The sequence below is a fragment of the Canis aureus genome, chromosome 18 (assembly GCF_053574225.1).
Source record: "Canis aureus isolate CA01 chromosome 18, VMU_Caureus_v.1.0, whole genome shotgun sequence".
In the NCBI taxonomy this organism is placed as follows: Eukaryota; Metazoa; Chordata; class Mammalia; order Carnivora; family Canidae; genus Canis; species Canis aureus.
Window position 1 is genome coordinate 33,628,676 of NC_135628.1, and position 25,121 is coordinate 33,653,796.

The 25,121-nt window shown below is 37.1% G+C and overlaps 1 protein-coding gene and 1 pseudogene across 2 annotated transcripts in view; one reads left to right on the plus strand and one right to left on the minus strand.

The window, feature by feature from the left end:
- The window catches only part of SCIN (scinderin), a 78,005-nt gene that overhangs the window by 30,686 nt on the left and 22,198 nt on the right, over positions 1-25,121 (minus strand). Inside the window, exons 4-5 of one of the 2 annotated variants that reach the window (XM_077856730.1) lie at positions 20,294-20,443; positions 66-158 (exon numbers count right to left, since the gene is read on the minus strand). In XM_077856730.1, coding sequence (XP_077712856.1) covers positions 66-158; positions 20,294-20,443 — 243 coding nt within the window. Of the gene's footprint in view, positions 1-65; positions 159-17,873; positions 18,062-20,293; positions 20,444-25,121 lie in introns of those variants that run through there. The other variant, XM_077856731.1, reaches the window with a different exon arrangement.
- Positions 18,156-18,983, plus strand: LOC144288830 (calcitonin receptor-stimulating peptide 2 pseudogene; annotated as a pseudogene).

Below are 25,121 nucleotides of genomic sequence, written 5' to 3' on the forward strand. Positions count from 1 at the left end.
ATAACAGGCCTCTGGGCTACATCCAGTCTAGTAAAAACAACAGAACTCACTAACAGTGAACTTACCATGTAGAGTTTGGCCATTTTCCTGTTAGTTATGTCTGCTACGATGTCGTCATCATCGTCTCCATCCCTGAGCTCAGGCTTTGTCCCTAAAACCTAGAAAAAAGTGACCAGATAAAAAGATAAAGATCTCTCATTAAAGGACGCAGGGTTTAGCTTTTTTTTTTTTTTTTTTTTTTTTTTTTAAGTAAACTATCTTATATTTCTAAAGACACAGATTATAAAATATTTGCAGTTAAAACGACCAGGCTCAAACATTTCTCACCAATCATACCACACTGGCCTTTTCCCAAGGATCAAATGAATCAGTTGCATTAAGTAAACAAACACTGAATTTGCCATGATGTGAACTTCCAAGAAAGTAAAATCCTACACTTTGAAAGCACAGGTGTTCATATTATTTTAGACTAGTAGGAATCAATTAAAATATGATTTCTAAATTCACTTCCATAACAGAATTTCTTCTTGTGACCTCCACTTCTAGAAGTAATCTATAGGTTTAATTGCAAAAACTTGTATCAAATTACTATTTGAGGGTAGAGTACCGTTATCATTAGATAAAGGACAAATTCTTGACTACACAATGCTATTTCCTGCTACATATATGGCATAGTTTCTGGAGCATAAGAGATACTCAATAAGTGATTGTCAAATAATAAACGAACGTATTTATTCTCTGAATATATGATATAATCCAAATGTTCAAGTATATAAGGCATTATTAGAAAGTACATTTGAATCTGCTTTGATTTTCTACTCACTACAATCACAAAAATATAGGTATACAAAGCAACCTAACTGATTAAATTAATTGACACAAATATAATATGTCAAGGACAGGAAAAAAATATAAACTTACTCTAAATAATGTGACTTTTAGAACAACATAAGCATAATTCAAGTTTAGAACATGCAAAGAAGATATTCATTTAGATTCAATAAATATTTCATATACATTTCATATACAATATTTCATATACAAACACCTGCATAATGTGTTTTATTTCACTACAATACATTGTGTGAAAATACATACTGCCAAATACCAGGCAACAATAAAAATGTATATAAATTCTAATCCTTGTTCAAGTATGGACACTGCCTCCAGTTTAGAAACACATTACAGAAGCTATTTTCTCTGGGAACATGCAGATCTTTCTGTTGACACAGTGATCAATAAAACATTTTAATTATTGTATATATCAAATGATGATGATACAGTTTTTCTTTTTTGCTAAAAGTAGGATCAAGACAAAAATTAAAACACTTGCAAAGGTGCTTTTTTTTTAAACAACTTTACTGTGCTAGAAGTTTGCATGTCTTCTAAGAGCAGGAACAGGCTCCTTATGCACCCTTTCGTGATTCAGCTTCAACCAGGATAGTAGTTTGGAATCAACAATTTGGGTTGAGGACACATCTAATACTTGGAAGTTTCCCAGTGGGCCAAGTGAGTCTGAGATTTGGGACACACTCTAACTTTTAATTTTCAGACAACAATTCCCATATGAGCCAAGGATCTTAATTAGCCTCTCAAAGGATTGTAGCACAGTTGGGAGTTGAACCCGTGGGATTTACCAGAAACAGGCTTAACTACACGGTAGGGGAATGATGTACATTGTCAGGTATTGCCAAGAATCATTTTAAAGTTCAGTTGAGGGATCCCTGGGTGGCGCAGCGGTTTGGCGCCTGCCTTTGGCCCAGGGCGCGATCCTGGAGACCCGGGATCAAATCCCACGTCGGGCTCCCGGTGCATGGAGCCTGCTTCTCCCTCTGCCTGTGTCTCTGCCTCTCTCTCTCTCTCTCTCTCTCTCTCCGTGTGTGACTATCATAAATAAATAAAAATTTAAAAAAATAAAGTTCAGTTGAACAACTAAGCATTTACCAAATACCTCTCTGGGGTATGAGTAAACAAATGAGTTTCTAACCACCTTTCCAGACCTTAAGGATACTATATCTTGCCTGGAAAGAGAAAAATAATTAAACATGTTCTCTTTATCAACTAAGCTATATATTTTGATCCTTGAAATAAACTATAAATACAGCTTTTTTTCATAAGTAGGATAATGCCTAAATTTAAAACATTCATTTTAAGTTTCTCAAGTGATTATCATGAACTTATATGATCCTTGGTGGATAAAAAAACATATATTTTGACAATATAAAGAGGAAAGGAAACAGAGAAGTCTTATCTGAGAATGTTTCTTAAAAATTTCTTCTATTGTCCTAGCCAAGACCTGTCACTCAAGCTTGGAGCCTCCCTGCCCCTCCCCTTCCTTCAATTATTTTCTGTAAATTTCCACTTAAAAGTATCATCATCCTTTAAAATGCTCCAGACTGAACTTAGCTTTCTTTAAAACAAAAAAAAAAAAAAAAAAAAAAAGATTCTATTCATTTATTCGAGAGACACAGAAAGAAAGAGAGAGAGAGGCAGAGACACAGGCAGAGGGAGAAGCAGGCTCCATGCAGGGAGCCTGACGTGGGACTCGATCCAGGGTCCCCAGGATCACGCCCTGGGCTGAAGGCAAGCGCTAAACTGCTGAGCCACTCAGGGATCCCTGAACTTAGCTTTCCACAAAACTCACCATTCGCAATCCTCCATTTGTGTCAGTGAATCTCTATTCTATTCACCTGGACTTAAAATCAGGAGGTTAATTTTGGATACTTCCTGTCCTCCATATTGATCTCTTACCCTCATAGTCATTCCATTCTACTTCTTTATCATAATGTTTAGAGTCACCTTATTCCCATCTTAGCAAAGTCCCTCACCACCTGAGTCAATTGATGGGTTGCACCTACTCCTGTCAGTTCCTTCCTGCCCTCAGGGCTCACCTCATTTTTTTTTCATCCAGAAAGTTATCCTGTACCCTGGATGGGAGGCCCCTTATTTCACTTTGCTCCTAAGTTTCAAAAATATGACTTCAAGGATCCCTGGGTGGCTCAGTGGCTTAGTGCCTGCCTTTGGCCCAGGGCGTGATCCTGGAGTCCTGGGATTGAGTCCCATGTCGGGGTCCTTGCATGGAGGCCGCATCTCCCTCCCACCCCCCTCTCTGTCTGTCTCTCATGAATAAATAAAATCTTTAAAAAAAAATATGACTCCAGATAAAGGTTTCTATCTTAAATCTGCACCGGTGATTCTTAAAGTTCAATGCAGTCAAGCAATATGTGGGTAACCTGATAAAATAAACAATCTCAACTGCCAGCCATTAGGTCAGTAGGTTTGGGGTGAGGCCCCGGAATCTACACTCCAGATGATGCCAAACTGGCTGCCAAAACTCTGTCTGGATTCCAAAGCCCCCTCAGAGACTGGATGTTACCTACACTGCATTATTTCTCAGCATTCTCTGCCCTCTCTCCTTCTCTCACCAAACTGATATTTTCAGCATCCCTGGTGGGAACCACATACTTTCCTTCCCCAGAGCTTTACCGAATGCTGTGTGTAACTTCAACCTGGGTTGACTGCAGGTGGTAGAAGCAAAAACTGAACAATTATCCTTTGGCTGGTTCAGCCAATTATAATTAGCACAGTAATAGTTATTGAATTATTGCCTATTGAATGTCTACTATGAGTTACACACTGTATCAGGAGTTTGGGACACATACTATTTTATCTTTATGAGGGATTCCATAAGCTAGATACTGTTATCCTCATTTTACAGAAAAAGTCACTGATGCTTAAAGAGGTAAAGTGATCGTCTCACAGAACTGCTAAATATTGAGGCTTAAATTCTGTCAGAGATCCCTTTAATGCCATAATTTCAATAACTTTAATTTTTTTTTTAAGAGAGCCAAGAGAGAATGGAAAGCATGGAGGGAGGGGTAGAAGGAGAAAGAGAATCTTAAGCAGGATCCACTCCCATCACGGAGCCCAATGCAGGGCTCAATCTCATGACCCTGAGAGATCATGACCTAAGCCGAAATCATGACCTGAGCCAAAATCAAGAGTTGGGTGCCTAACCAACTAAGTCACCCAGGCTCCCCTTACTAGTTATCTCATTAATGAATGACCTTAAATCAAATCTTTTTTTTTTTTAAGATTTTATTTATTTATTCATGAGAAACAGAGAAAGAGGCAGATACATAGGCAGAGGGAGAAGCAGACTCCCTGTGGAGAACCTGATGTGGGACTCAATCCCAGGACCCCAGGATCACGCCCTGAGCGGAAGGCAGGCACTCAACCACTGAGCCACCCAGGCATCCCTAAATAAAATCTTTGATGTGGGTTAGTTTATATTTGTGTGAAACTCATGATTTTATTTGTTTGAAACTATCCTTTAATACCTAGTACCCTTCCTATCTAAACCACATGTATTGAAACTTGTTGATATTTATTACCTTTTATTGTGTATTACATGTCTTCAGCTAATGCTTCTCAAGTGCTACTATGTGCCATGCCAGGGACTTTATAAATTTTGTTTAAAAGATGCTTACAGGAGCACCTAGGTAGCTCAGTGGGTTAAGTGTCCAACTCTTGCTTTCAGCTCAGGTAATGATCTCAGGGTTGTGAGACCGAGTGCAAGTCGGGCTTCACACTGAGTGTGAGGCCAGCTTAGGATTTTCCTCTCTCCCTCTGCCTCTCCCTCCACTCTTGTGTGCTCGCTCGCTCTCAAAAAAAAAAAAATTAAATAAATTAAAAAACAAAAGATGCTTATATACCCCTACTTACCAGACACCAGTCTATGAACATTAGATTCAACAAGCCATTTCATCTTCACATCAACTGGGCAGTTATTATATCATTTGATGCTTCAAGAAACAGACTAAGTAACTTGTCCACAGTCATGCAGCTTACAACAAAGGACAGAGTCAGGATTTGAACTCTGGCTCCAGAGCGTATGCTCTTAACTAACATGCTGTGCTGCCTCTGTAGCCACTTCAAAGGGGTCTTCACATTTAGTTGCGCAGGCCTGGTCTCTAGCGATAAAACAGAATTGTTTCATAGCAGAGATATGTACAGGGACCACTCTTAGTTCTCTCTTTCTGCTTAGAGCAATACTAGCATGTCTACTGTGCGGCACATATGCTAGTTCATCTGGTGACCATGCTCTGCCCCCCTCCCTCCACAGCTGTTCTCATTTCTCTCCAAATCCTCTCTCTACTCCCCTTCTTATCGGTTCTGCCCATGCTGTGGGCATGGAAGGCTGGCAGAGGGAAGTTCTTGTGTCACATCACGGGGCTGTGTGAGCAAACAGCTCTTCAAACAAGATAGGACAGTATTCAATAACATGAAAGAGCTACCAGGAATGTAAAATAAAACAACCCTTCTTTACCCATGAAATTGTTAAAAGTTAGGAGGCAACTTATAACATCTGATGTTGGGAAAGCTTCTGTATTCAACCAACCACTCTGGTGAGAAGGCAAATTCTGGAAAGTGCCTAGAAGTAGGTAATAGAAACTCAAGAAACAGACCAATTATTTAACCCAATAATTCTATTCCGGTAGTTTATTCTAAGGAAATAATTAAAATACATGAAAGAATCAACCTAAAAATACATCACAGCATTTTACATATTAAAAAACAAACCAGGGCAGTCCTGGTGGCCCAGCGGTTTAGTGCCACCTTCAGCCCAGGGCATGATCCTGGAGACCTGGAGACCCAGGATCAAGTCCCATATCAGGCTCCCTGCATGGAGTCTGCTTCTCCCTCTGCCTGTGTCTCTGCCTCTCTCTCTCTCTGTGTCTCTCATGAATAAATAAATAAAATCTTTTTTAAAAAAATAATAAAATAAAAAATAAAAAACAAACCACATAAATGCCTAACATGAAAGGGATTGATTAAATAAATTAGGGTGTATCAACAGAATGGAAAACTATAGAGACATTAAAATATTATAAAAATCATGTGATGGTCAAGAAATGTTCAGAATAATATAAATTTAGCTTGCAAAGCATTATCTACAATATGAAATCTTTCTTGTGAAAGCACAGAAATACATACATGAAAACGAAGATCAGGAAAAATTTAGTTACTTTTTTCCTAAAAGGTGGGACTTGAGGATATATTTTGTCTCTACTATGACTATGTATATTATGTAAAATTTCAATAATAAGCAGATATTTGTCTTTAATAAATACAACTGCAAAAGCTTTTATTAAACAAAAAATACTGACTTCTTGTTTTTGTATTTATTTTCCCTCCCCATGGAAGAAATAGTTGGCATTTCATTACTTCAAACACAGTAATTGTAACTCCTTTTAATTTATAATCTATCTTAGGTTTCTCCCTCAGGCTTTTTCACTCAGTTCATCAAAGCATAGTAACTATTCTTGATGGATTCCTAAATGCTCTAGGAATTTTAGTCAGAGAAACTTTTGTTAATGTAAAGATCTACAGGTGGCCACCAGTGACAAAGGGCCTTAATTTTTCATCAAGAAAGTAAATGATTCCAAAGGTCATGGGTGCTACTTTGTTATAGGTGTGGTATTAGCAGAAAAATGGGAGTATCTCTATCTTCTCTCTCTGTTTGTTAGTAACATAATGGAAATGTTTAACAACTAAAGACACTAAGTACATTAGAGAGGTTGGAAATTTGTGGGAATATAATTTTATTCTATGCCAAAGTAGAGCTTTTGTTCTGCTGTTCACTCTTTGTCTTCAACAGGAGTTCAGTACAAAATAATCCAGGAGATATTTATATTGAATCATTAGAGCAAGTACACCAGCTTGCTTTAGATTCACAGTCCTCTAGCTTTGGGTTTTCTGGGTTCTCATGACATGGGTCTAGTCCATCCTTAGTGTTCTGTGTTTTTTCTCTATGACCCATGGGGACTTTTTCTTTTAAGACATAAATAGGCCTATGTGTAAGTTCATTTAAGAAAGAAGGACCAGGGGATCCCTGGGTGGCGCAGCGGTTTGGCGCCTGCCTTTGGCCCAGGGCGTGATCCTGGAGACCCGGGATCGAATCCCACATCAGGTTCCCGGTGCATGGAGCCTGCTTCTTCCTCTGCCTGTGTCTCTGCCTCTCTCTCTCTGTGACTATCATAAATTAAAAAAAAAAAAAAAAAAAGGACCAGGAAGTTAAAAAAAAAAAAAATGCTCTCTCTTCATAATCTTTACTTAATCTTCACATTTGCATCTGTCTTTATTTATTTTGAATCTTTTAGCCAGCCTCACCTATTTGGGATATGAAATTCCAACATTTCTGATCTTGCTCCCTCAAATGCGCTTTCTCTATTTTAACTTTCTATAGATAACTCAGGACGTTTGAACAAGTAAGTATTCAGAGTGAATGGTAGGAAAAGAAGGGATAATACATAGCCTGGAGGAAGAACAATATCTAACTTAAGACTCCAGATCACTCTGGATGAAAATGTTCCAATTGGTATCAAGTCCTCAAAGAATTTAACATAAAAAAGTCTCATGTGCTTCTCAACTGTGATTTCAGCTGGACAGATTAGGAAAATGAGAATGAGAGAAGCTAGGAATTTTGCCTGAAGTCCAAGTCTAGTAAATAGTAAAGCAAGGATGCAAACCCCAGGCCTCCCAACTCCCCACAGCATAGGAGACATCACAGTCTTCTTACTGTTACCACTTAAATACAAAGGAGGCTCTCAGGTCCCAAGAGCTAATGTTTTAATTACCCAGAAATTCTCCTGTCTTATTTCCCTTCCCTAACTGGGAAAAAAAAATTAGTTGATTGTTAACATATGGTGAACAGAAATAAACTATAAAGGCAAAATATAGCCTTGTTATATTGCTTCCAAGTAATTTATGGTGTAAGTCAGATAAATATTTGATAACAGGGAAGACATACAGAGATATAAAATCACAGGCAATTCTCAGAAAAGCTATGACCTCATTTAGCTAGCTCCACCTAATCTGGATATGAAGTTCCAACATTTGCTCTCCTGATCTCAGTGGTGTGCGTCCCTGCCTCTGAAACACCTCTACTCCATTACTGATAAATCAAATAAAAAGGGTAATTTAATACATCAAGTAGTGGGTAAAGTTATTTTAGACTGAAAGAAAGCATATTAAGTACATGTTTGGATAAAAGATTAAAGTGGTTTATGAGTCTGCAGGAGAGGTTTGGTTATTTAATAATCTGGGCCAGGAGTGTCCAATAGAATTTTCTGTAACTGAAATATTCCACATCTCTCCTTTAGAATATGGTAGTCATTAGCTACCTGCAACTACTGAGTACCTGAAATATGGCTAGCATAACCAGGTAACTGGATTTTTTATTTTACTTAATTTTACTTAATTTAAGTCAGAATTTAAATAGCCATTTGTGTCAGCCAATGCTGTATTTGACAGTGTACCTCTAGAGGGCTCAGAGAATGCTGTGGCCTTGGACAACTCACCATGATGCAGGTCTCATTCTTTGACAGTAGCATCAGGGTATTGGAGATCAGATTTAGAGGGTCCAATTTACAAGAAAGTTAACTCTTAAGTTATGGTAATATGGAGAGCAAATTAAAAGTTACTATACAATGGAAAGCTAACTTATAAGATACTATAGTATGGAAAAAGCTAACATAACTTACGTATTAAAATACATAAGCCAGAATGCCAACTTGTTAAATTAGAGCAGTTGTCTTAATTGGCTACATATTAGAACCATCTGGGGACTTAGGATAATAAGTACTAAAGTCTGAATCTGAGCCCAAAATCCTGATTGAAGCCCTGGCACTGTGTATTTTCAAACCCCTCTGGGCCTGGTTCTGTGATATATTCACAATTTTAGTGGCATCAGCTTTGTTAACCTGGCTTATCTATCTCAACATCAGGACAGGTCTTCTAAGCATTTCTGATGTTGAAATAGCTTCTCAGGGAACTCTTCCCTGGACAAACTGTCATGGCCTGCAGTCAGGAAGCTGCCCCAGAGCAAATTTCAGGTAAAGATTTTAGCCCATCTACCCTTTCTAGGAATCATAAAATCTTTTTTTGTTTGGTTTGTTAAGACTGGAAACCCATTTGGACATTACTATGTCCAGAGTGACTCTGTGACTTTGTTTCCACCCCTAAAATGGTCTAATAATTAATGCTATTCACAATCATCATGATGATTTAGTGAAATAATGTATGTGAAGTGACTGTCACTGTACCTGGCATGTCGTGAGAACTCCCCAAAAGTTAGGTCTCATCCTTTCTCCACCTTTATATACATAGAATGAAACTTGCCTTGCTCAGAGGGTCATTCCCTCTCCCTGGCAAGACGTTGCCATTCACCACTGTGATTCTTTGCATGATAATTTTACCATTGAATTTCTTGCCACATACCTCCCTGTGGACTTATGTTTACTTATTCACTTATTACTTGTTCATGTCTTGATCTAATGATGTCACTAAGAACTCCATATGTCTTGACAGTGCACTCTTGTCAAAGTCTTATATTTTAGATTTAAAACAAGTTGAAGACAGTTCTAAATATCCCTGTTCAAGCAAAACCTGAAGATAGTCTCCTATGCATCAGCAAAGGAATAATTAATAATGCTGAGAAGGAAAATAAGATCATCTCTTCTCTACAATTGAAATATATATGATATCATTAGTCTTTGGTTATGAAGCAGATTCTCTGGTCTTCCCATCTGTTTCAATCATATCTCCCCATTTAGTCCTGTACATATGATCTTATCTTGGTGAGTCAGCATATATCAGTTACAGTTTATTTATCAGTAAGGTTTAGGTATGGAGTATCTATGATATATCCCATTGGAAAGGGTTGGGAGCTATAATGATTAGTAAGTTAGCTCTGGCCCCTGTCCTCAGTGAGCGGACGTTCAGTGCTGGGATGCTAAAGGAGTTTCGCCTGTTGCATTTACAAATGCCAGTATAGGCAGTGGCTGCCGGAGCAGTCTGCAGAAAAAGATACTGAGGTTGCTTCCAAATTTAGTGAGGAAGTTTAACATGATCCACCAGTTATTACACTCATGGACAAATAAGAGAAGTAGCAGGACACATTTCATTTGTTTTCAACCCTATGAAAATAGCCTGGAAGGATTCTCAAATTCAGAGATATTCAGAGAGTGTGTCTTGTCCAGAGAGGATTGGCAGCTTCTCTATGATTTACTTTCTTCATCCATAAAGTAAAGATATAGAGATCCCATTGGTGCTCTGCCCATTTCACCTTGGTCTACCTCAGAGGTCATCTGTAATTAATTTCTTAAAGATCTAAGCCCTCTGCTCTCTGTTTGATGGCATTATCTGGCCACCGAGCTATACTGTATGTTTCCACACAAAGGAAGGCTGGAATTCTGGGAAGTTAACACCCAAAGAGTGACCCTCAGCCCATGAAGGATGGGAATTACTAGCTAAATCCTGCAGCAACCTCAACCACCTGTGGACTAATTCTGAAGTGTGTTCCATATAGCTTCTCATAGGGTCCCTCTGGGACTAGCCCCAGTTTCCCAGGGCAGTAAACTATGTATTTACAAAGTATTGCCTCACTTTACTCCTATTTTCTGCTTCCAGGATCATCTTCCAAATAACCACCTGCCCCCAAGTCCTTGTATAGCATTGGCTTTTGGAGGAACACAAACCAAGACAGGATAGAACAGATCTATCAAGTCTACAGGGCTGTTGTAAGAATGAAATGAGCTCATTCTTGTAAAGACGATAGAAGAATGTTAGTCACATGATAGGCACTGGATGTTTGCTATGATGGTTTGCTGTTGTCACCTCATCTGCAGAAAAAAAAAAAAGTCACAAATTTGTTTCTTAGATTATGGAATTTCTGTGTTAATGATAATAATTACTTGTATGATACAAAGAAAGCATAACTAGAAAGATTAAGGAACAAACAAAAGTCAGCCTGCTAGTGAGCCACTTGCCTTTATCACCCCAGAACAAAAAGATGAGAGAAATTATGTCATCACATAGCAATAGAACCCCATGACAGTGAATATCACAGCAACTCATATTTAATTGTATTGCATTTGTTGCTTGCTTTGAGATAGTTTTTAATTAACGTATTTGTCTTGTCCATGCACTCTGTCAGACTTCATTAAAATCTACATTCAGTTGGGTTTGCTTTTTAGTTGCCAGTATTCATTGAAATTGGGCATTGGTAATTTAATTTCTCCATTATGCATGGCATAGTACCTCATTTCCCTGTATATCTGCATGGCTCTTATTTGTTTGCATGCACGTACTTATATATTTTAATATTTTTTAACAGTATGTTTGTATCTTTTTCCTGACTAGTAGAATGTTATACCTACAACTAAGGATTGCCTCTTGGTTTCTACTGAAAACATACTGTATGTACCTGAACAAATCATGTTTTCCTGACAAAGTTACTTTAAAATTCTTTTTTAAAAAGATTTAATTATTTATTTGAGAGAGAGAGAGAGAGTGAGTGAGAGAGAGAAAGAGCAAGGGGAGGGACAGAAGGGGAAGGAGAAGCAGACTCCCCACTGAGTGGGGAGCCCAAAGTAGGGCTCAATCCCGGGACTCCAGGATCATGACCTGGGCCAAAGGCAGCTGCTTTTCAGTTGCCTGAGCCACTTATGTGCCTCTAAAATCCTTTTTATAAATAAATATGTATATTTATACAGGTTATATATATATACATATATAGATTGAGATAAGATAAATTATCTAAAATTGCTTAAAGAAAACATATTCTTACTGTTAGGTTTTTATTATATAGTATCACTAATATAAGAAACATGAGAAATATAAATAAGGAAAATTAAATCTGACATTCTAGTTTAATATTTATATTAGTTTATTAATTCTAATATAGATCTGTGGAGACAAAGATCTATCCTTCTATATAGTCCATCTGTCTTAGAATTGTACTATCTTATTTACAGGTCCTATCACACTATTCCCTCACCTCAGCTACCAACTAAGGAAAAATTATCTCATTCAGAAATGATTGCCAAGAGGTATTAATTTGGGTTTGGTAAATAAAAGTGACACCTGATCAGTAAGTTCACAAGTCTTCATGTTGAACTTTGGTGTGACAAAGTGGAAGATTATTTGAAATATTATATTGCAGCATATGGTAAACTATACTATTACTGTATCTTATCTTTGTTCAGAAGGTCCTGGGGCTCCTGGGTGGCTATTGTGTAAGTGTCTGACTTGGTTTCAACTCAGGTCGTGATCTCAGGGTCCTGGAATGGAACCCCACATTGAGCTCTGTGCTCAGTGGGGAGTCTGTTTGAGACTTTCTCTCCCTCTGCCCTTCCTCCCACTCATGCACTCTCTTTAAAATAAATAAATCTTTTTTAAAAAACCCAAAAATGAATATTTCAACTTCAACCACTAAATCAATTGGTGAGAAACAAAATGAGTATCTGAATTGAATACTAGAAATCCAAATAAAAGATTCATTAAAATAAATGACAACAATGAATGGTGCCTTGAACAGTGCCTGGCATACAGTGAACTATCAATAAATGGCATATAAAATTAACTCTGACAAGAAAAAAAAAGAAACAGAGCCATAGCAAGCACAGTGTTCTTGAAAGCATTATAACCCTGCAGCATGGCTACTTGTCAGTATAATTCTTCAGATTTTGACCATGTACTAAATATCATGGCTGTAATGCAAAATGGAGAAAATTATTTAATTCCAATGCAGTAGAGAAAAGAATAGGAGAAAAGTATTTTCTGGCCCTCTGATATTTTCTAGGCAAGACTAAACTGGAGAGAGTGGCAAACATGTTGAATCCTTTTAACTGAAAAACCTTGAAATGGTTAAGCCCATAAATGGACCTTCTCTTTCTACATGGCTCTCATAATAATGTTATTTCGGTCAATGAATACTGATGAGCACCTACATGCCAGACACCATGCCGCTAGAATGGGAAATTACAAAATCTTTAAGATATTATTTAATTTCCCAAAAATTTACAAAAAGGCCCTGGAAAATAAAGGAGGCATAAACAAGGAAGCTAAAGCTATTTGAACAGCACACAAGGATAAGTGTTTCTCTGATAAAATCTTTGTCTCACTGTCAAAGTGTTTACTGTGTCTATTTACCAAATTAATATCTCGAGCTACTCAAATTTCTGCCCTTACAGAGCTGTGACTAACAATGAAATCTGTAAGAAGGCAAGAGATAATAGCTTACTGAGTGATTTGTATGTGTGTGGCTATTACAAACCCACAAAACAACCTTAGGTCTTACATTTAAGGAGCTCCAAATACCCACGTTTGTTCCCAGATGCTTTTAAAAAGCAATGTGATTTTTATTTTTGTATTACTTTTCTATAGATCTTTAGATCCTTTAAAAAATATTATATATTCATTGTTCTAAAATGGTCATGAGGCGGATTTTCAAAACAGCGCCCTATTTCTATACTTGGAACTTCTACAGTTCATTTGATACTAGTCTACAAAGATAAATAGGGATTGATGTATCTAATCAAAGATTATCCCCAGAAAACAGTTCCTCCCACTATCTATAACATCATGTCAAAATGATCATGCTTGATTTAAACATACAATAATATTTTAGTTAAAAGTTTAAAATGTGATCTCATGTAAGTCCAATAAACCCAAGATTATTCTAGGAAACAAACATTTCCACAAAGAAATTTTAAGGAATGTTGACAGAATTCTAAATTTCCAAATTCCAATTTTTTTCTTTCTTAATCATACTTTACATGCTGAAATGTATGAATATTTCAAAGCTTATTATTAAATGTTCAAAATCACTCCTGGTTTTACTTTTCCATAAATTTATACATAAGAAGTTCAGAGGCATTAGTAATATGCACAGTCTTTTGATGTTAAGTTTGGGGGAAGAATAAAACAAATACATGGAGTGATTTCAAAAATAAAGCTCTATATTTGGGTAGTTCCTTGGAGTTCATGGGCCATATTCATTTTTAATCTAGTCATGAGAAGCAGCAGCACCGGGATGCGGGCCACAGCCAAGCAAAGTGGTCAAGGCCAGTGAACAGCCCTGTTGTGTGCTAGTCAGTGAGAGATGTGGGTTTTTGTGGTTGCTGGACACTAAGTGGGGAGGTGACCCGACCTGGGAGGAAGGATTCTACAGATAAGGGTATCTAGCTTCAGCTCCAGAGAACTGTATTTTTACCACAGAATGAAAAGTTTTAGACCAGTTACTTATTTCTTACCATGCTACATGCTTTCACGTACGTGAAAGTACGTGCTGCCTAATACATGGGAAGGTAAATATAAACAATCCCAAGATTCAGTTGCTGCTTTCCAAAAGGTTAGTTGTAACTATCTGTCTGCAGATAGAAGACTAGTAGAATATATGAGCTGTCCCTTATCTAAATATCAACTGCTCTTACATAAATGCAGTGGACTTTAAAACCATCAATAGTGTGGCTTTTTCAAATCTTCACCAACACTATTATCAAAACATAGGAAAGTTTTTTAAGAGGTACTGCTATCCTCCAGAAAACAGAAAAACAAATGTAATGGGTTTCTGGTACCATGTAGCTCACAGCAAATTGTATTACTTATCCAAATATGAATGTGCAAGGAGTTCGAGTTGTAACGGTGACACAGATATAAAGGCAGTGTAATACCTTCCCTCAAGGAACTTAGAGTGGAAGTGATAACATAAATTTTATTTGGCAAAATACTTTGAAAAAATAGGACTAAAGTTTCACTGTTTGCCTAAATGAACATCTCTAAAGAGTAATTTCAGAAATATCTGCACTATTCAACTCTAGATTATACTCACAAGATGCTCTGCTGGGAACATCGTGCATATCCAATCAACTTGCCAAGAGAATGATTAAAAGGATTATTTTATTTTCAAGCTGTCAATTATGACTTATAATAAGATGAACACAAGTCCCATGTTGGGAGAGTCTTTTGGAGGTTAATCTAGCCTATTTGTTATTTTTAGACAGTCTAAAATACATGAATTTTATCATGAGAAGGCTTCCAATAATGGTGGTATCCAACCATGCTTTCTGGTGTTTGCGGACCCTCACAATCTGCTCCCACTTTCTGACTCTGTCTTAGCTCTAGTGTGTGCTTCTCTTCTCAATCAGATGACAAAGTAAGCAGTTTCTGAGCTTCATTGGGAACCAACCCAGTGTTCAATAAATGCTTATTAGCTGGGCATAATATGGTATTCCAGCTTTCCTTCCGATCTTCTTTTTGTCCAGAATCTGAAATAACGATTGTGCATGGCTTTCCAGGGAGCCTTCACATTTTCATAAGAACAAGAAAGCTAACAGTTAGCAATAGAGCAGTTACTTAAAATCTTCTGTAGTATTTTTGCTGCCAGTATTCCACCATGAGCATTTATAATTATTATAGACTTCAGAAGTTCATTAAATCATTGAAAGAAGTCTTTCTGAATTAGAAAAATTAGTTGATTTTTGTTCTCATTTCAAAAACTTGCCTTTTCTGCATTCTCTTTTTGTTATCTACCAGATGCTGTTCTTTAAAAAATGAAAGTCTATAAAACAGTTAAATTATTGACCTTAGCAATTTTTCCTGAGGGCACTTTTTTTAGCTTGCCTCCTAATGTTTAGAGGATAAATAGGACCAATGAAGAAAGTCTAGAACCTTAGGGTTAGTGACATATTTAAATCTACTTCACATTCATTGTTTATTTATTTTAAATAGGAAAAGAAGAGCAAGAAAAAAGCATTACATAATTAATGAGCAGCTTTTCCTGGTAAATACATTTACAGTGAAGAAAAAACATGCACAGGGTAAAATGTGATTTTAGTTATAGGCTCTAGTTAGTTCCATGTACAGGATAATTTTCCTATTTAGAAATATGAATTTTTAAGAGTGCTAAAGACACAGATAAGAGGCTGAACACACACCCTATTTCCCCACAGAGTCTTGTGAACACATGCTCTCTCCCAATCCTGTCTGGTGAGTGCCCCCTGTTACTCTCCAGAGTGTTTTGGTTTGAAGGATTAATTTATGACCATCCTAGACATAAGCCATATTAAAATTTTATGAACATTACAGTATGAACGTAATAGTATGAAAAGATAGCTGAAATACCAAGAAATAAAGGTGAATTCTCCAAAAAACTCTCAGAAAAAGTATTTTTCACTATTCATAGTGAAATGTGTTGATGTGTTAGAAAGACACATTCTGAATATTCCACATCGAATATGGAGTAATGATGTAATCATGTAACTGGCTTCGTTATGTCAAGTCCTTGATTTTAAGCTATTACTAACCTTCATATAGAGACTTCAAAGCTTTTGAAGATAAATAACTTTAAAAGAGTCTTATTAAAAATGAATCACTTAAAAGGACAGTTTTAAAAGATATTTTGAGGGATCCCTGGGTGGCTCAACAGTTTAGCACCTGCCTTTGGCCCAGGGCGTGATCCTGGAGTCCTGGATCAAGTCCCACATCGCACTCCCTGCATGGAGCCCTCTTCTCTCTCTGCCTGTGTCTCTGCCTCTCTCTCTCTCTGTCTCTCAATAATAAATAAAATCTTTTAAAAAAACACAAAAAAATGAAAATCCCCTAACACAAAAACATCACATTTTACATTAAGGATGACGCCCCTTATCTCTATCACTAATGTTTTAAGATCAAAGTTATATTTTTACAATTTTCTTCTTTAGGTTTGTATTTCATTTTTTTTTTTTAAAGATTTCATTTATTTATTCATGAGAGACACACACACAGAGAGAGAGAGAGAGAGAGGCAGACACACAGGCAGAGGGAGGAGCAGGCTCCATTCAGGGAGCCCGACGTGTGACTCGATTCCGGATCTCCAGGATCAGGCCCTGGGCTTAGGGCGGTGCTAAACTGCTGAGCCACCCGGGCTACCCTGCATTCCCTTTTAAATTTAACAGTGTAATATATTGACTGCTTAAATTTTCTCTCAAAACTCTGAATGAAATCCAATAAGCAAGCAAATGTATACACGCAGTAGGTGCCAAGCCTGTGGCTTCCTTCACTTTCTGGAACAGAGTACAAACGACTTGGTAATTAAACACAGAAACTGCCAAAAAGACAAGGCAGGATCATAGATCATTGGAACCCAAAGGGACCACAGAAGCCGCTGTGTCTAACCCTGCCCTTTACAAATGAGGAACAAGAAACAACAGAGGTTAAGGGACTTACTTGGGACCCAAGAGGACAGAGGAAAAGCTAGTCTGAGAGTTAGGGCCCCTTCACTACTCCACCAGGACGAATCTCAGTCCTCAGTCCACTCTTACCAAAGCATAGTTATTGAAAGGAGATATTACTATCAACTAGAAATGCATCTTATTTATAGATTTTTGCTTCCAAATATGAAATTTGGAAGACTTAAGTGGTGATTAACTCTCTAGAACAGAGGCCTTGAAAGAATATTAAAAGTTCAAGAAATTGTTTTGAAGTTCTCAAAGTGTAACTTATTAGTGATGTTATTATGACTATTGAAACCCAGTTAATCCCTAATTTTGCTTTGTTTTTTTTTTAGTTGACCTTTTTTTTACCTGATTACAAAAGGAAAACACACAAAAAAATAAAAATAAAATGAAATAAAATACACATCTATTATAATAAATTTTGAAAATACAAGGACAAATTAAAAAATTACAAGGAGTCATATGCTAGGAGTCAAAGACAATACTGGTAATTTTGGCAATATTTCAGCATATTTCTTCCCAGATATATATATGAATATATCTATATGCCTACCTACATATAAACTTACATATTAAGAATATATAGCTATATACTGACCTACAAACCTACACACACACATATTATTTATAAAATTTTATATCCTGCCTTTTCTCTTAGCATTTGACCATGAATATCTTCCCAATGAATAAAAGTCATTTAAAACATCACTAACATGAAAGTCGTGTTCGGTGGTTATTAAAATACTAAAGTTTAAAGACATGACAATAAAATGATCTCATATAATTTTTGATCACTGGATTATGTAGTCTTACTGTGAGAACCTGGTGGAGTCTTCGATGTAAATCTCACAAAATTGTGGAACACACTTCCACCCAACCAGGGCCAGGTCCTCCTGGAATTTTTAGCTCTTACAATTGTCCAGCCACTTGTCACAATTCTGGTTATCCTAGTCCATCTCTACTTCCAGGCACTGGTTCTTGCTGAGTTTCCCTCTGTGATTCTCCTCTGAGTTCTCCAGACCCGGAGTTTTTATTCCCTCCCAAGAGTTAAAAAGGAAGAATGCTGAATAAAGACATCTGAGAGGCAGTGTGTTCCTAAGCAGAGTCCACATGCCTAGAAGCGATGTGGCACAGGGTAGAGCTCCTGGACCCCTGCCCAGACCCAGATCGGCGGGAATAAGAGCAGCTGCTGGTGCTGGGAGGCAGCAGAGCCACTGCTCAGCTCAAGGGTCCCTGCCACATCCACGGTGCCATCGCCTGACATCGGACGCCAACACTGCCACAGCTGCCACCGCCTGTGCTCCGAGCCACCGGCTGCCTGCAGGCAGAGGCGTCATGGGATTCTGGAAGTTGTCCCCATTTCTGGCTATTGGTCTCCTGGTCATGTATCAAGCAGGCATCCTACAGGCTGCACCATTCAGGTCTGCCTTGGAGAACCCACTGGAATCTGCTACACTCACTGAGGACGAAATATGGGTCCTACTGACTGCAGTGGTGAAGGACTATGTGCAGATGAAGGCTCGTGAGCTGCAGCAGGAGCAGGAGACTGAGGGCTCCAGCCTCACTGCCCAGAAGAGCTCCTGCAAGGATGGCCCCTGTGTGACCAACCGTCTGGAAGGCTGGCTGGCCAGAGCTGAGCGCATGGTGAAAAACACCTTCATGCCCACTGATGTGGACCCTGAAGCCTTCGGGCACCAGCACAAGGAGCTTGCAGCCTGAGCAGCAGTGACATGACCCCAGGAAGAAGGTCACCATGAAGCGAACTCTACTTCTCTTAACTTATAATAAAAACAACTTATAGAATGCAGAGCATGGAAGACACACACATATGCATGCTTACTATTAAAACATTGTGTCTTGTTTGAAATAAAGTAAAACTAAATAAAGAGAATAAAATCATTGCAAAAAAAAAAAATATCAACATTTTGTGTTGCAAGACACCATACTGTGAGCTACGTAAGGATGAGGACTTCATTCCGTTCATGACTCCATCCTCAGTGTCCAGCAAGGACTTGGTGCAGCCTCTGAACCTAATATTTATTGAAGTTCTTGCATAAAACCTTAACCCCTTCTCACAGATAAAGCCTGAAAGGAAGCCTTTTCTTCTAAGGTCTTTCCCAAGGTTCTTTCTCTTATACCCCCAAATAACTACAAGGAGAAGGGGGGCAAAGGGCAGAATTCTTTTTGCTACTTTTGAGATTATTACTTAAATGTCCTCAGATGAAAACACTTCAAGATTCATGCCTTCCCCTTATCCCTTCATGATACCTTCATCTATTGACTTCCCAAATGGTCCCCTCATTTACTAACGGCTTTGGCATCTAACAGCCTTCCTTTCAGCCTTGCCAAGCTATCACAATCATGGGTGACTCCCAAGGCCACCATACACTTGTATAAAAAAAAAAATGATATTATTGTAAAGTAAATCTTGACAGGGTTCTGTGAAGTCAGGTGGGAACAGTTAGTGCCTGATATACCACAGGTGTCCAATAAATACTGTTGAATGGACAAATGGGAATCAATGTACCAACAAGTATCAAGATAACTTGAATATGATTATATCCTTGAATCAAAATCAAAATCTTAAAATATAAAATATATACACTTAGGCACTCACTTCAGTTTTCTTAAAGGGGAAAAATTGGTTACAACCAAATATCCAAGACTGACGTGATTGCTAAATAAATAGCAAAGGTATAAAGAGCTGTGGAGATAATTTTCAAATTAATTTAATAACTATACTAAAACCATATGCACCTTGCCAATAATTCTTAGTTTAAAATTACTGAAATATTTAAAATATTGGTATCTTTATTCTCTTGGAATAAGATTTTATTTCATTCTTTTCATAAAATAATGAATGCTGAAATTGAAGACTATCACTGTATTAAAAAAATGTATATTCAGAGGCTCACACGAATAAACTATTTTCTTTCCAAAATATGCTCTTATGGTCAATGCCAAAAGTGTTACCCATCTGTCCACCTATACGACAGATGATGGGAGTCAGAGCTTCCTCCAGTGGTCATACCATTGGTGAAAGAAAACAGTCACGACTTTCTATTTTCTCTGTATCATGACTTAGATAACCTTGATGTTTCCCCTTACTTAATCTTAGCCGAGCCCCAGTATTAGAGAATTTGTTAAAACTAAAACACACACACACACACACACACACACACACACACTACTTAGAGTGGTAAACCTTCAAAAAACAACACAAGTCACAATACCCTTCTGAGCTCTGATGGTTCACTTCCTTCTTCCACCACAATGAGTTGAGATCTTCCTTTTCTTTCATTGTCCCGAATGCCAATGGCAACCTGGCTTGCCTTCAGACGCTCGTATTTGTTGCACGAGGAACCACACCATTGGTAAATTTCCTAAAAGAAAGAGACAAATCTTTTAACCCAGAAATAGGTGGAAGACATTTAGCCCTGTTGTAATACCCAAGGTGATTAATTAGGAAAAAACAAAAAGATATAAAAAATAAAAGCTATCTATTATGGAGGCATATATAATTTTATGTATTTCTCTCTCATTCTCTATCCTGTTGCTTTCAGTTAGCATGATAAAGTAACCATTTTTTAAACATAATTTATCTCACCATTCTTTGTGTATAATCCACTCATTACAATTTATGAAAATAAACTAGTACGTATTACTTAAATTTAAAACAATAATTTTACCATATTTCAGAAAGGTAGTCAAAAATCTACTCTATAATATACTCTTGATGATTATAAAAACTGATCTAACACTTTTTGTAAAGCAATTTAATGAGTCTTATCAATAGCCATAAAAAGAATTAAAACCTTTGACCCAGTAATATCACTATCTGGAGTTCATTTTAATAAATCACTCAGAAAAATTAGGAAAAAGCCATATGTATACAGATTTTTATTGCTATATAATTATATTAATGAGGCATTGGAAAGACATTAAATATTCTATAATAGGATAATAATTACATATCACTATGATACATGGAAAAAACAGATACTTAATATCAAAGTTATATTTAGAAATCTATAAAAATAAAAACAAAATTACAGTTTGATGTATTCTAAAATAAACAGATTATATTAGCTGTGATTTAGGTTAAAATAATGTATATTTTTTTGGTTTGGGTACAGTGTTCAGAGGATACAGAAAAATAAAAGAATAATAAAATATCTTCTCCATTAAATGTGGTCTTAATGAAAAAGAAAAATTCAATGGTACCTAGGCTTGGTGGGGGCATGGAAATGGGTGTTATCACATTCTATTTGGGTTGTATAAACTGGCAGTCTTTTTCTAAAGAAGTTTGGTATCATATCAAAAAATTACATATGATTTTAGGGTTAGGAAATTCCATTTCTAGGGATTTATACTACAGAAATATTCAAACATGGTATACAAAAACAAAGAAAACAAAACAAAAACCCCACAAATGTCCATTAGTAGGGCGATGGTTATATACATGTCATTATGTGGAGACTGCAGATTGTTCTTCGATGCCTAAAAGCTGAGAAAAGTGTTTAAATACTGACACAGAAAATCATTCAAGGTATACCATCAAGAATAAAATAAAGCCACAGAATAATCTAGTTCCATTTAAGTAAAAACAGAAACATAAGCTCTGTTTGCAAATAAAGATTTTTAAAGATACACAGTTTTAACAGATGGAGAGAGGCATGTATACGTAGAAAGTCTTCAAATTTTATCTAGGTTGAGGGTTTTTTTCCTTTTTTTAAGATTTTATTTATGTATTTGGCAGAGTGCGTGAGCACAAGCAAGGGGAGCAGCAGGAAGAGGGAGAAGAGACTTGGGGCTTGATCCCAGGATCATGACCTGAGCCAAAGGCACTTAACCAACTGAACCACCCAGGTGCCCCTCTTTTTTTTAATGTCACATTTATTAGGTGCCTATAATGAGCTAGATGTTGGGGACAGAGAAAAGAATAAGAGAAGCTAGCAAGGAGAGATTGACACAGAGACAGCTAATGCTAATAATGTATTTGTACCACACTTGCTTTCAAAACCACACGGTTCATGTGGTCCGTCGTGGAGAGGTGCTTAAGAGTAGTGGTTAAGTGTGAAGGACACAGACCAGGCCACAACTTACCAGCTGTATGACCTTGTGTTCGCAATTTTTAAAAGAGCACGTCAATTAACAACAGCAAAACAAACAGCACCCAAGCATCTGGAGAGAATAGCTCTTTTCTCTGATGATAAAACATTTCTAGTCCAGAGTCATTTCTTTATTCCCAAATACTTTACTGATTGCCTAAAACAGGCAGGCTCCCTTCTAGGCCCTGGGGGTTCAACTTTGAATCACATAGGCCTAGGGTAGTCTCTCTGATTTCCCCCACCCTCTCCAGGTTCCTGACTCACCTATTCCATACTCCTCTTCAAGAATAAAAGAGGCATTTTAGAAATTCAAGTCTTTATAAGAAATATAATAAAAAAGACTGTGCGTCTTGCAATTCCTTTCACTGTAGAATCTGAACTAGTCTACGTGGTCAAGGTGTATTTCTTTTCCATTTTGAAAAGAATGGTGCACTGCCATTGTTTTCTCTCTCGTTTCTTTTCTACATCTGGATATCTGAATATGAGACTCACATTTTGAATCAATCTGAATACTATGCCCAGGTCAGCAGTTACAAAAAGTGAGAACAAATGGTCCCCAGTGATCAGTCAGGGCCTATAACTGTGCATTAAAATCAGGTGGTAGAGTAGGAAGGTGATTTTAAAAATGCAGATACCCGAGCAGAACCCTGAGGGACTCTCAGGTGTATTCCCGGCAGCCCTGTTTTTTGAATGCTCCCCAGAAGATCCTAGCACTCAACTCAGGCTGAGAACCCCTGCTGGTGGCCTTGAGCACAGTGCAACTGGATGGCATTTACAGAGAATCTATAACGTCTCATTATCCAGTACAGCCAAGCACGCTACTCTAAGTATACCTAGGCTTAGGTTGTTAGCTCAGATATCTTTCCTATCTTATTCCAGGAGATTTTGCTAAAAATTCTCTTCTCAGTAGGTCTGAGAAGGCAAACTTCCAATATTTGCATGACAGTGAAATATAGGCGGTAGATCTAGATTTCTAGATTTCTCAGACCTGTTAGCAACTTTCACTACTGACTTGCTGTGTGTTTATATAATTGTCTAACAGGTGTTTATGTTCTCCTCACCTCAGCTGTATAAATGACCTCTCATCTACTTCAAAGGGGTTATATAGTAGAATCACACGAAATTTTATTAGCTTCTATAAAGCATTATGGAAGCTTGGTAAAATGTGTTTAGAAGAGAATTGTAGATAATATTTGACTAACACAATTATTATTTAATGTAGAATTTTACAATATTCCATGGATCCTAAAATATTTTCTATGACATTACCTTAGGTTGGGAGTTTTTATGTGCAGTATCTGTTCACAGGTAACTTCAATTGTAGAAAATATTCCTCACCATTACTGACAGACCTCAGTTTCTACTTTTAAAATAGCAAAAAGAACAAAGCTGGAGATCTCACAAGCCATGATTTCAAAGCTACAGTAATCAAAACATCAGGGTGCAGGTACAAAAAAAAGACATATGGAACAGAACAGACAGCCCAGAAATAAACCCATGCTTATATAGTCCATTAACCTATAACAAAAGATGCAAGAATATGCTTTGGAGAAAAGATAGTCTCTTCAATGTGTGGTGTGGGGAAAACTGGACAGCTGCATGCTAAAGAATAAAACTGGACTACTTGCTTATGCCACACACAAAAACAAAGCCAAAATAGATTAAAGACCTAAATGTAAGACCTGAAACCATTAAATTCCTAAAGGAAATCACAGGTAGATTTATCTACCTGGACATCAGCCTTAGCAACATTTTTCTGGACATGTCTCTTCATGCAAGGGAAAGAAAAGCAAAAACGTGTAATTGGGACTACATCAAACTAAAAAGCTTCTGCACAGTGAAGGAAACCATCGACAAAATGAAAGGGCAATGTACTGAATAGGAGAAAATATTTGCAAATGATATATCCAATAAGGAGTTAATATCCAAAAACATATAAAAAGCTCATACAACTCAACACCAAAAAAGCGATCTTATCTTAAAATGGGCAGAGGACCTGACTAGACATGTTTCCAACAAAGATATACAGATAAATGGCCAACAGACACAGGAAGACATGCTCAATATCACTACTCATCAGGGAAATGCAAATCAAAACTACAATGAGATACTGCCTTATCCCTGTTAGAATGGTTAGAATCAAAAAGAGAAGAAATAACAAGGATTGGCGAGGATGTGGAGAAAAGGGAACCCTCACTTAATGGGAATGTAACTTTGTGCAACCACTGTGGAAAATGGTATGGAGGTTCCTCAAAAAGTTAAAAGTAGATCTACCATGTGATCAGCAATTCCACTGCTGGGTGTTTAACAAAGAAAAAAAAAAAAAGAAAAGAAAAAAGAAAACACTAACATGAAAAGCTATGTACACACTCCATGTTCAGTGGAGCATTATTTATAATAGCCAAGCTATGTAAGCAAGCTACATGTCCACTGATAAATGAATAGGTAAAGAAAACATACACACATGCACTTCTCATCCAGTCATAAAAAAGAATGAGGTCTTACTATTTGTGACAATATGGATGGATCTAAAGGGTAGTATGGTAAGAAAAATAAGTCAGACAGAGAAAGACAAATATGTGATTTCACTTAAATGTGGAATCTAAAAAAATAAAACCCACAAACAGAATCATAAACACAGAACAAACTAGTGGTTGTCAGATGGGAGAGGGGTGGGTAAAACAGGTGCAGGAAATTAAGAGGTATAAACCTCCAGTTATAAATAAATCACAAGAATGAAAATTACAGCATAGGGAATAAACTCATTAACAGTGTAATAATGTTGTATGGTGACAGAGGGAAACTACACTTATCCTGGTGAAGTGTGTAATGTACAGAGCAGTCAAATCACTATGTTGTACATTTGAAACTAATATAGCATTGTATGTTAACTACACTTCAATAAAAAAATTTTTAAGAAGCAAAAACATATCTAGGAAATGCTCATAAA